Source organism: Pecten maximus, chromosome 8 (assembly GCF_902652985.1).
Source record: "Pecten maximus chromosome 8, xPecMax1.1, whole genome shotgun sequence".
Taxonomy (NCBI): Eukaryota; Metazoa; Mollusca; class Bivalvia; order Pectinida; family Pectinidae; genus Pecten; species Pecten maximus.
The window spans coordinates 31900307-31913525 of NC_047022.1; the positions used below are offsets into that span (position 1 = coordinate 31900307).

At 36.7% G+C, this 13219-nt stretch overlaps 1 protein-coding gene across 3 annotated transcripts in view; it reads left to right on the plus strand.

The window, feature by feature from the left end:
- LOC117333205 (nitric oxide synthase, brain-like) overlaps positions 1 to 13219 on the plus strand; it is a 203146-nt gene that overhangs the window by 162903 nt on the left and 27024 nt on the right. For all 3 annotated transcript variants that reach the window (XM_033892380.1, XM_033892379.1, XM_033892378.1), the window contains 7 exons: positions 7298 to 7440; positions 9204 to 9366; positions 9845 to 9936; positions 10622 to 10763; positions 11661 to 11800; positions 12075 to 12249; positions 12942 to 13043. In XM_033892380.1, the coding sequence (XP_033748271.1) occupies positions 7298 to 7440; positions 9204 to 9366; positions 9845 to 9936; positions 10622 to 10763; positions 11661 to 11800; positions 12075 to 12249; positions 12942 to 13043 (957 nt within the window). The remainder of the gene's footprint in view (positions 1 to 7297; positions 7441 to 9203; positions 9367 to 9844; positions 9937 to 10621; positions 10764 to 11660; positions 11801 to 12074; positions 12250 to 12941; positions 13044 to 13219) is intronic.

A 13219-nucleotide genomic window follows, 5' to 3' on the forward strand; every position in this document is an offset into this window, starting at 1 on the left:
GGGGCAACACAAACTACACATCTGTAGTACAGCGAGACACCCGTCATCTCTAAACAAAACAAGGGGCAACACAAAAGTAACCATCTGTAGTACAGCGAGACATCCGTCATCTCTAAACAAAACAAGGGGCAACACAAAAGTAACCATCTGTAGTACAGCGAGACACCCGTCATCTCTAAACAAAACAAGGGGCAACACAAACTACACATCTGTAGTACAGCGAGACACCCGTCATCTCCAAACAAAACCAGGGGCAACACAAACTACACATCTGTAGTACAGCGAGACACCCGTCATCTCCAAACAAAACAAGGGGCAACACAAACTACACATCTGTAGTACAGCGAGACATCCGTCATCTCTAAACAAAACAAGGGGCAACACAATCTACACATCTGTAGTACAGCGAGACATCCGTCATCTCTAAACAAAACAAGGGGCAACACAAACTAACCATCTGTAGTACAGCGAGACACCCGTCATCTCCAAACAAAACCAGGGGCAACACAAACTACACATCTGTAGTACAGCGAGACACCCGTCATCTCCAAACAAAACAAGGGGCAACACAAACTACACATCTGTAGTACAGCGAGACACCCGTCATCTCTAAACAAAACAAGGGGCAACACAAAAGTAACCATCTGTAGTACAGCGAGACACCCGTCATCTCTAAACAAAACAAGGGGCAACACAAACTACACATCTGTAGTACAGCGAGACATCCGTCATCTCTAAACAAAACAAGGGGCAACACAAACTACACATCTGTAGTACAGCGAGACATCCGTCATCTCTAAACAAAACAAGGGGCAACACAAACTACACATCTGTAGTACAGCTAGACACCCGTCATCTCTAAACAAAACAAGGGGCAACACAAACTACACATCTGTAGTACAGCGAGACATCCGTCATCTCTAAACAAAACAAGGGGCAACACAAACTACACATCTGTAGTACAGCGAGACATCTGTCATCTCTTAACAAAACAGGGGGCAACACAAACTAACCATCTGTAGTACAGCGAGACACCCGTCATCTCTAAACAAAACAAGGGGCAAAACAAACTACACATCTGTAGTACAGCGAGACATCCGTCATCTCTAAACAAAACAAGGGGCAACACAAACTACACATTTGTAGTACAGCTAGACACCCGTCATCTCTAAACAAAACAAGGGGCAACACAAATTACACATCTGTAGTACAGCGAGACACCCGTCATCACTAAACAAAACAAGTGGAGAAACTGTCCCATTTAAATGCTGCCTCATCGCCATTCTGTAAAATCGACGTATTCGCCTGATCGAACTGGTCAACAGATATTACGCCCGAGAGAACTGTTCGACTGATCCATGTATTACCCCGTTCCCACAAATGTGGCCTTAATATTTTATACAATTTGATAGAATTATCTGTATAAATAGTCGAAAAAAACACACTGGAACATAATATTCCTTTTTTAAACATATTGAACTTGTCTTTTAATCATATATGTATTATTCGTACTCTATTCAAATGCATATCCGGACTTGGCTATATCTTACTCTCCAATGGGCATGCGTGGTGGGGCCTGCGGTCGGCCAGATTAATCCCTATATACCCAGGGGGTTACCGGGAACGGGGGAAATTTTATTCATGACCCAACCTTATGCTTAGTCATGACGTTTTGGCAGAAAACCTTTCCCTCGTGAATTCACTTTACGCTCTAATTGACAATTATGTTATGAATTATATATATTCATGGCAAAACAATAATGTTCCAACACGGATGCTTGGTTGAAATATCGCTATCTTGAGAGTACATTTTAAAAGCAATTAACACCATTCGAATATATTTTGTAGGCGTGGCTGAGAGCGATATCTGTCAGGCCGAATAATGTGGCCAACACCTTAGTAAAACAATAATGGAAATAAAATGTGAAATAATATGAAAATATAGAGAGTAGAGATATACAGTGACATGATTAAACTGGAAATATATATAATTTGATATATTGCAAACATATACAGACCTTTATAATATTGATTGGAATTAAGTGTACCCTGGACGAAAATTATATTTAAATATGTTATTGGTATTGGTTAATAAACAAGAATGCAGAAAACAGCATCAAAACCGGCCGACCCATTACCGAGTTATTGTGATTTTTCTCGAAAACACACCTGAAGCCCAAAGCCGAATACCTCGTCTTGGTGACCTTTGACCTGTGACGTCACAGGTTGAACACGATCGGAGCCGCCATATAGGAAATATATAGAAACAAACGTGAACACGTGTCTGTAATTAATGCGAATAAGACAACAAAAATGGAAAGTGCTGAATAAACTCTCTGAGTTATATTTGTGAATTAGTTAATAGCAAGTGCTACCGAAACCAGGGACATATAATTTTCTTTTTAAACGGTGCCATATATAACATGTAGCATCTCACTAATTTTCTCTCATAACGAGCCATATACAACATGTAACATCTTACTAATTTTCTATTATATCGGGCCAAATACAACGTGTATCATCTTATTTATTTTCTATTATAACAGGTCGTATATAACAGGTATATTAAAATATTTTATTTGTATTTTTTATTTTAACGGTTCGTTGTAACATGTATGACATTTGAATAACGGGCCGTTTATAACGACTTACATCATATAGCCTTTATTATGGGGGCATGACAGGTTTGTTACATACAAATGTACCAGTATTGATTTCGGTTATAATACTTCTAGTAATACAAGTTTAAAATGCAATTCATTGAAGATGTGAAAAAAATGCTAATCATTTTGATATTTTTATTAGCCTAAACAGAAATTATACCGTCATTTGTGATTTTTGGGTAATTGTCCGCAATTGATAAAACGTGTCCATGAAAGATCAGTAACTCCCAGACAAGATTCATAGAGTAAATTTTCAACATCATGGGTATATATATATGAATGAAGTAATTTAGGTTAATTATTCTATAGACAAACCTTTGAGATATGATTTTTTTCGTTTGTATGGAAAACGAAACTCACTGAATTCCAAAAATAATGTGTTTGATTTCAACAACTTGAAAATGTATTCCCTATAGTATAAACGCAATTCTTAATAAAATTCAAGCTCAATTTATGTACAACCTGTAAAAGCATGTCTTCGGAACTCCTTTGAAATGCACAGAAACCAAACGCATGAACTCACAAGCAATTATCGGCGTGTGCCGATTAGAACACCCGAAATCACGGACACCTGTGGTGCAGTGACAGGTGTGACGAGCTTATGGACCGTAATTTCACACCTGGTAATTGTTTAGCGGTATACCAGAGACATATATACACTGGTATTCATACGGGAGAGAGATTTAGTATACGGTAGATCATGATGATTATAATATATTACTTTCTAAATTAAGTGTCCTTCATGACTAAAGCGGGTTTTGTATAGAATATAACGCATAAATTTACTGTACGCGTGTTCGTCTTTTCTCACAAACCAGAGCATCCAGAACTGTTGTATTGTTGGTATGTTTATTTGAATATTAATTTGCGAATGAAATGGCACATTATTTTAGTTAAAAATGTTGATGCTATGTTCCTTTCTTTGGTAACGAGTAAGAAATGGTAAACACATAACTAATATACATTTATTGGTGATTGACCGATTATTGCACCAGTCTGTGTTAATCAAGCGGTCATTTTCAGAGTCAATTTCACTATGTTATTTTTTTTTTTTAACTCAAACTTATATTGTTGAATTCCGACTTCTCGTCGGCAATATTCGCCAAATTCAACATCCTCAAATCTCATGTCCAGATCGCATTCAAACATATTTGTGCTGATACTGTTCACACTGTCCTCTATGCTACTGGCCACCATACCAGTCACTCTGTTCAACCTGTGACGTCATAGACTGAAGAGTTCCAAATCAGCGTGACTGACTTCATGACCGATACGCTGATTAGCAGTCGACCGACAGGTGCAAATCGCGTACTTCGATGTGCGATATCTCGGCACTCGGCCAACCGATTTTGATGCGGTTTGCGACATTCTTCTTTGGTGGTTACTAAGAATAACATATTTGATTATCGTTTTTCGTTCAGGGTACACTTTAAGACATATTGAATAAAGAAAGAGTTGTTCACTGAACAAAGATTTAAATCAATGGGGAGATGGAAACTAAAATGGGAGAGATATCTGTATACTCCTGAATCCTTCATACGTATGTGTTCAATAAAGGCAATGTACGACGAGGAGAAGTAAAATGCACGGTTTCTGGTGTTTGATCACTATATAGTTTTGTAGAATAGCAATAAAGTCAAAATCCATTTTAACATCCAACGATTTTCTCTCGATTACCATTATAAGTCTGAAATCCGGTTTTAATTGCGAAACTATCTCTATAGACTTCTATCTCTAACACCACTAACGATATTGTGTATATACTACACATCATAAAGGTACGTTACATCAGGGGTAGACATTAACTCCGTCACCTTGACACTGGCCTGCAAGGTGTTGAATGAGGCAGCATAGACTGACTTAAGCATCCAGACAGGGGGATCAGGGAGCATGTTCTTTCAAACCCTAACCCCAGCATTGGGAAAAGGTTTAAGAATTCTTGTATTCCGGTTCTTTCTGGGCATTATATATCAAATCTCACAGTATGGGGTTATTGTTAAAAGGTTTTGGAAAATAACATTATTGAAGTAAAGGAAGAAAACTGGGCTGCTGGTCTGGACATTCTGGCAGCACGACCAGATTCCAGGCAGTCCAGAGCTGTCGGGCTACCATTAGTGTCTTAATTGATATTTAACGTTTGTCACATTAAAAAAATTATGGAATAAGGCAATAGCTGAACTTGTGAACCTCTACATTCAATAAGTTTTCATTTAAGTAAATACCAAATGCAACTGTTAAACTTTGGGAAGACAACACAGAAATATGTTGGTTAGAGTGACTGAGGTTGTGTTTGAGATATATAGACATTGATAAGATGGTTTGGGTATTTAAAATGACGGATGTAAGTCACCCTGACCATATAGGAAACTCAATATATATACACGTGTACTATGGCTTAGATCAGACATGATGAGTGAATATTCCGGTCAAAAATATCACAACTACTTTTCATTATGTACATATGTATTTCTATGGACCATTTCTATAAACTAATCATGTTTTCCTCGTCTATTTACAAATTATCAGCTGACGGACAAGTGTAGACAGTAATTCACCGTTGTAGTTGTGTATAGCTTCTATTCATCGCCTCTATAATTTGTAGTAACGGTTGATTGATTATTGATTGAATACGGTTAAGGGAGAGAGAACTTATTCACATTTCATTTTATGACGGTACATCAATTAGGAACTTACATTCAAGCCTGAAAACCAACATTATGACACACCAACACTTTATGATTTGGAAAAAACATTTACGTAGAAATGATTTGAATCCTAATGAGGCAAATTATTTTTCGGTTTTGTGTCTATACAAAGAGGATTTATTTAATGATGACTTGCAGAATAAACATAAATGAAATTAATAATGGCCTTACGTTTATGAGCTTAATGATAGATGCATGATTCTGAATTATATCTGTACATTCCACAGAAGACAATATACTGACCCTTTGTTACTGTACATGTATGTGGAATGGAAAACAATAAAGAATACCGACCTAATAACCAAACCATAATACTTACTCAATATCTATATAACGATATCAACAAAATTATGCGAAATTGCATGGAAACATTGGAAAAGTACTAAGATGATAGGGCCAAGGGCCCCGGAGGAGTAAGCGCCTTCTGCTCCATCGACGAAACCCGCCATATAAACTTAGGTCTAATTCGGCCTATGGCCACAGTCTCAAAATGAGAACTATTGTTGTGAAAACAATATCTCGTCAAGTATTGGTGATAAAAACACACAAAGAGGATAATCCCTTATCTCATGGGTGTGATACTTAAATCTTTAATGGCAAATACTAACCAATTGAATTATCTCGTAAAGGACGGGCGGTGGTTGTGAGATTGATCACCTTTACGGCCAGGTACAGAGGCTTTGTTATCTAGATCGTCACCGTGGGAAGGTCCTAACCATCCTGAATCGTCACACCAATGAGAGTTACAATCTTACTCGTCACCACTGCTTTATGCTGCCGAGTGTCGTTTTGTTTAGTCCCAGTTGATTAAAGCTGCAGTCACTTCTGTCGCCTGTCACTCGTTTTTCAGTACAGATTGCCCTGTGTCAGTCCGGTATAACCGTCCATTATATCAACAACACAATCCATTATGTCAACAAAACAAACAATGTCAACATTTCAATTATAACAAATGCAGCTGACCTACTACGAGTTTAGAATAGAAGAACATTAAATGATATGCCTTGAAGCGTTCTTGAAAACAAATTGAGCGTCCTATATTTAAAATCGAGCAATAAGTGGTAATGTTTACGGCGTATTAGACAACAAAGGCGCCGTCTCATTAATATTATTGTTAAATCGCGTCTTATGTCTGAAATGTTTGTTATCATTACTACGGGCTGGTTGGTGGTAGCTATGTTAATCGGATTTAACATTTTCTGATCACATTTGTCAACAAACAAATACACCACCTTAAACCATGCACTTTATCAATGGTACATGGAATGATAAGATTTTTTTTTAATTCTCGAAGTTCATGAAATAGAATTTGTGTTAATGCAATTACATACGGAGTAGGGTTTATAGGGTTTGAATATCCCCATCCTTACATGACCTAACATCCTTACATGACCTAACATCGTTACATGACCTAACATCCTTACATGACCTTACATGACCTAACATCCTTACATGACCTTACATGACCTAACATCCTTACATGACCTTACATCCTTACATGACCTAACATCCTTACATGACCTAACATCCTTACATGACCTAACATGACCTAACATGACCTTACATGACCTAACATCCTTACATGACCTAACATCCTTACATGACCTTACATGACCTTACATGACCTAACATCCTTACATAACCTAACATCCTTACATTACATAGTCTCTTAATATCACCGACGATTTAATATAATTCGCCGGGATAACTGCTGGAAGAAATCGGAATGTTTTCAATAAATCTTCTCATTTTCTGGTTGGAGCCTTAAATGTTTACTGACGCATCATACTTTCTATTTCAATTCTCTTCAAAATGTTACTTCTATCGTCCCTGTTTTATAGTATTTTTAAGTAAAATTGCATTTAAATAACTTTTTCAGGACTGTGGAGATGTTGACAATTAGTAATAGGTTTCCCTTTCTTTCCACAGTCAGTACCATGTGGAAACTCCAGATGTTTAGGTTCTATAATGACCCATCCGCCCAGTCGACCCATCGGAGAACCTCGTCCACAGGAGGAGCTGTTGGCGCAGGCAAAGGAATTTATCGACGAATACTACACGTCCATCAAAAGGTTTACTTTGAATTGTGTTATTAATTCAATAATCTCATTAATGTTTTACTTTGTTTGTGTTATCTTGTCCATGTTTGTCTGTACTGGACAGGGATTCCGTCATCAAAGCGAATTTGATCTCGTGATCAACTATTTGACATTGAACAGTTAAGAACATTCAAATGGAAATTACCATCAAATTAATTAATTATTTTGGAGGATGGTTATAATGTGTTTGATTCAATTTTAATTGTTAGTTTTTTTTTTTTGATACAGTGTGTTTATGTTATATATAGAGAGGCGCTCAAACTTGTCACTGGCGTTTCTAATACACATGCTGCAGTAGCAGTTGATACGATTGTCTAGTGTATATAATTAAAAGGAAACCTATTTCAAAGAGAATTACTAAACAATTTGTCTCTTTTCTTTAAGATGACATTTCCTTGGCATTCATTTTGCAAATAAAAATAATAGCCTATCTTTCGAGCAAACACAAAAAGAACTAAACACAAAAATATCATTAATGCTACTCACCGTTTTCATACTTGGTTTAATATGTACACTTTTTAAAAAGAGATTTAATCAATCTGCAATCAGCTAAGCGAGTTTCCATGGTAACGTGTCAGGGAGATGACACCGGGTGATGTCATCGGTAACCATATCATCGGGCAAGTTGTCAGAAAACAACAAATAACAGTTTAAGGTTACTGAACTAAGTCAACAAATAATGTTGATTAAACCAATTGCCACACAATCGTGTTATTTGGAGAAATAACGTTCCGAGCAGTTGGAAAAGTGACAACAGACAGACATTGCCGTTCGTTACCTCACAATGTATCGTGTTATATATTCAATACAGTATCCTTACGTACTGACAGTAAATACAAAAGTAAAATCGTTACCTTACTGTTCTTTGTTTTTGTATCACGTGACACTAATCGTATGACGTATCTGCATGAGTGTCTGGTGAGACACGGGAAACAACAGGATTGAGATTCCAAAAACTACTTCAGTTAGAAAACTCTAATAGCCTGTAAATTTTTCAAGATGTCGTATAGGGATTTATTAGAAAACACGAGACAACAGAAATATATCTATCTTCTGATTCCGAATTCGGCTGTTACCATGAACTTCAATCTTAGTTATATCTCGTAGTTTTTTTTTATTCTGACTTGTGTGTTTAAATTATTCACAGAGTCCGGGATACTAGCCATTTCACAGATAATTTGGATTTATACCTGGAAAACCATCACCCCCGCAAATCACAGACCATTAAACAGCCCGTTGATGAATATTTTATATTTTACATCTGCCTATAAAAGCATGACATGAGATCAAGTTCATGGTGAAAATAGGCAGCTATGATAGAAATAACAGATATTTGGCTTTCTAAAACAAAAGAATTCCGAAACTAACCCGCAATTATAAGTAAAGACGAGAAATCATGTATCATCATTTTATGGTTTTACGGAGATATAAAAGAATGCTTGATAAAATCTGAAATTTTGCATTAAAGACATAGAGAAAAGTGAGGCATCAGGTGTGAAGGCATTGAGAATTGTAATAGTCGTTATTTTCAAATACTATTAATCTGTCTGTAAAGTTTCTATTCAGTAGTCTTTAGGTTTTTTACCATAAGAAAGCGAATAACAGCTCGATAAACAACCATCGACTCCTTTTAGTAAACGATTATCGTTGTTGAAATTGTCATGAAAAGCGACATTTCTGTGTTGCCTCCCATAAATTATACATGTTGATATACTGAAATATGTTCTGGAAATCAGATTAAACACAGAGGCCCACCAGAAACGATGGCAGGAGGTGGAGTCGAGTATAGAGAAAAGGGGCACATATGAACTGGCTACAAACGAGTTAACATATGGAGCGAAGACTGCATGGAGGAATGAGGCCAGGTGTATTGGGCGCATCCAGTGGAATAAATTACAGGTGGGCCAAGTTTATGAGTACATTCGACGAATGAAGAGAAATAAAGTACAGCTAGGTCAATATGCATAATGAATTCATTGAAGTATATTTACCATTGTATGGCACTGCCACTATATAACCCTACCAATTCAGTTGCGAGTTCACCAGCTTATGAACTGCTAACTGAAATTTGAATTTGAAAATTTCAAAAAAAAATCGCACGACAAATAAAAAATCGGAGATGGTAAATATAAGCATTGAACGGCTTTCAGTTGGCATTCATAGTCAATATGAATGCCAACTGGACAGAGGCAAATTCAACATGAAGCGCGCTAATATGAATGCCAACTGAAAGCCGTTCAATGCTTAAATATTACTGGATAAATTATATAACTATACAAACAATATGAACGTTAATTGTTAGTGACATATTATTAAAGAAAGTTTTTTTTCCTAGATTGACTAGAATTATGCATGGTTATATTGTTTGGTATTTTAGGTATTTGACGCACGTCACATAACAACGGCACGTGGAATGTTTGAGGCTATCTGTAACCACATCAAATACGGCAATAACAAAGGCAATATCAGGTCAGTCAAGACGATTGGATAATTTTACTCCACAAATCATTTGATTGGTTGGTTGACTTTACTAGACTATCTGTGTTGGTCCTTTCCGTTACTTATTACCCTGTCCTTACGTTAGTTGTATATTTCTTATTCAACACGTGACTTCGATTAAATGTATTTATTTTATTATGGAACTTTTGTAACAGTGATATTCCTTCTTTTATCAAATTTTGCTGAATAACCCGAATAGCAATATTTCAGCATTGTTTTGAAGACATTTCGGACAACAGATGCCTCTGCTGTCGCTAAATATATGAACTGCTTTTTTAATACTATTTTTTTTTTATTGCACATCAGACAAAATCCAACCTGTATATCGATATTGACATTTCCGTCCTTCAAGTACAATATTAATTGTAAATAGTGCTGTATATTACGTAGATCGTGATCTATCTCGCAGTCACCAGGTTCTCCGTTTGACACTCCATTTCAACTGCTGCTAAAGCAGTACTACTCCCGCGTTTAACATGAAATTTCTTAGTCATTGTTGTTTTTATTTAAAGCCGTTTAATCATTTACAGAGAGATGGTGTTAAAGGGTCACGTCTCCCATTGTTGATAAATGTCAGAAATGAATTATTATTATGTCTTTAAGAATTTGATGTCCCTTTTCTTCAGAAATTGATTAAATTTCTTCCACGCTTTAGATCGGCCATCACTATTTTCCCGGCCCGGACAGACGGTAAACACGACTTCCGGGTGTGGAATTCCCAGTTGATCCGGTATGCGGGCTACAAGGAGGCTGACGGGTCTGTGATAGGAGATCCAGCAAGCGTCGAGTTCACAGAGGTATTTCCGGTACCATTTGACCGGTTTCAGTTTGTGCTGTAGTGATTGGATAATAATAGTGTGGGGATGTGAGGGAATGCGTTAGATGTGTTATCGCGAGGTGTTATGTTTGCAGAGATAGGGATATAGATACAAGTGGTATGTAAGGTTTGAATAAATGGTGCAAAACTGGGTAGACGTCACGCACTACGAGATATGAGTATAAGTGTTTTGAATAAAGCGGTTTGGTAAAATTCTTAATGAACTTATTGTATCAAGTGGCTTAGTATTGCTTATTTGTTGGTTGTGACTTATTCAGCTACAAGTCATTAGGTTACGACTAGACTTCCTTGTTCTGCCGCAGAAAACGATTTTTAACTCACAGACATTATTTTCCTGGATTATTGATGAAATATTTAGCGAAATGCCATAATCTAATCAGTTAGATTGAGGCCCGTAATGGCCTATGGCTATGTTTAAATCCAGCTATTACTATTGACAGTGTACCATCGTGTTGTCATTCTAGAACCAATTATAATGAGAACACAAAGTTAATGACTGTATAGTATGTTTTATAATTTGATTTCACCTACACGTAAAGGTTGTACAAATATGAGAGACAAGTTAAATGATTTAAGTCGTCATTTAGTTTTACGTTATGTCGATTAATTCATAAAATATTTCTGGATCGGCTTTTCGTTTTTTGGTTTTGTGTAGCGTTAAGGAATACATGTGTTATTGTTAACATTTCCCTTGGCATTGTATACTATTGTTTAACAGTATGTGTTAAATCATACTGCAAATGTCTTTGAAGTTTTTATCGGTATATAGCTAAGTAATTTTTGTTCAACACTGTGTTAGAATTCAAACGTTCTGTATATAGAATTATATTATCACCAGTCGCATTTTGTCTGCTAGGTGTGCCAGAAGATGGGATGGAAGGGCAGAAATGGCATGTTTGACGTCCTGCCTTTAGTACTTCAAGCTAATGGACTCGACCCAGAGTTGTTCGAAATTCCTCAGGACCTTGTTATGGAAGTTAATCTTAAACATCCCAAGTATGAAATATTCAGATTGATCAAATCCTAATATCTTTTATCCTCAGCCTATCCTTATGCTATATGTCTCAAAGTTAAAAGCTTCAATGTTTTACTAGGATCTTTTATTATCCGAGAAATGTTTGGCCTCATCAATATAATCAGAAATTAAATAAAATTGATTGTTTTGAATGGTTTTTTATATGAAATCCCCTTAATAAAACGTGTTTTCATATGACTTTATGTATAATTTACAAAAATTATATATTTGATTATGGCATTATACTCTGCGCAGGTTCCCGTGGTTTGCCGACATGGGTCTGAAATGGTACGGGTTGCCTGCCGTTAGTTCCTTACTGTTTGACTGTGGTGGGTTGGAGTTTACAGGCGCACCATTCAATGGCTGGTACATGGGCACAGAGATCGGAGCAAGGGATTTCTGTGATGCTCAAAGATATAACATGCTTGAGGTAACATTACACTATATGATGTTGTAGTATTTTGTTTTTGGTGAAAATTTAATTATACATGTATTCCTTTTCTCTTCTAAAGGACTGGATGAAAAAACATAAATAAGTCCCATTAGTATCAGCTGCCATAATATGAAATGCTTTGTTTTATAAAAGCTTTGATGCAGGCCTCCTGGGTATTTTACTGTGTGAGGCACAGAAATATAACAACATTTGTGGGTTTGGTTTGGTTAAGTATTGTTGAACGTCCTATCAACAGCTCTGGTCGTTTAAGGACGGCCTATCCTATGTGTGCGTGTTTTGAGATGCTGCGGTATGTGTTTGTTATTGTCTCCTTGAGAAATGCAGAATGCTAAGCAGGAATAGAAATTGAATCGGCTTGAAAGCAGCGCAAAGCCTTCCTCACAAGGGGGAAATCTCAACCAAAGGCCAAAAGTGAGGCAGTGTCAAGCAGACATTAGGAAGAAGAAAGATATGAAGAAAAAAAGAGAAAAGATAATATCCTAGATTAAATTTAGTCACCTTTTACGATCATGCAATGGGGGCAGCAGGTACAATTCTTACCTCCGGGGGAGAAAACATGGCTGTATGATATATCTATCCTTTATTCTCTTCATAAAGTCAATTTACACTGAGATACAGAGAACAAAGGAACAACACATGCATTAACTAAATCATGTTTCGGTCCATAGGTTATTGCGACCAAAATGGGCCTGGACATACGTAAGAGTTCCTCGCTGTGGAAGGACAGGGCCCTCGTGGAGATGAACATATCTGTTCTTCATAGCTTCCAGGTAAGCAGGGAGATGGCGAAATGTGTTTTTTATTGATTAATTATCTGAAACATAAACTAATACATTTCCCTGACCTGTAAATAATTAATTAGCAAACCAATGCCTTTAGTCTTTGTTATTCATGATAATGCCTTAAAAAGGAACGTTAGCATGTTCTTTTCTACAATAATTTGCGT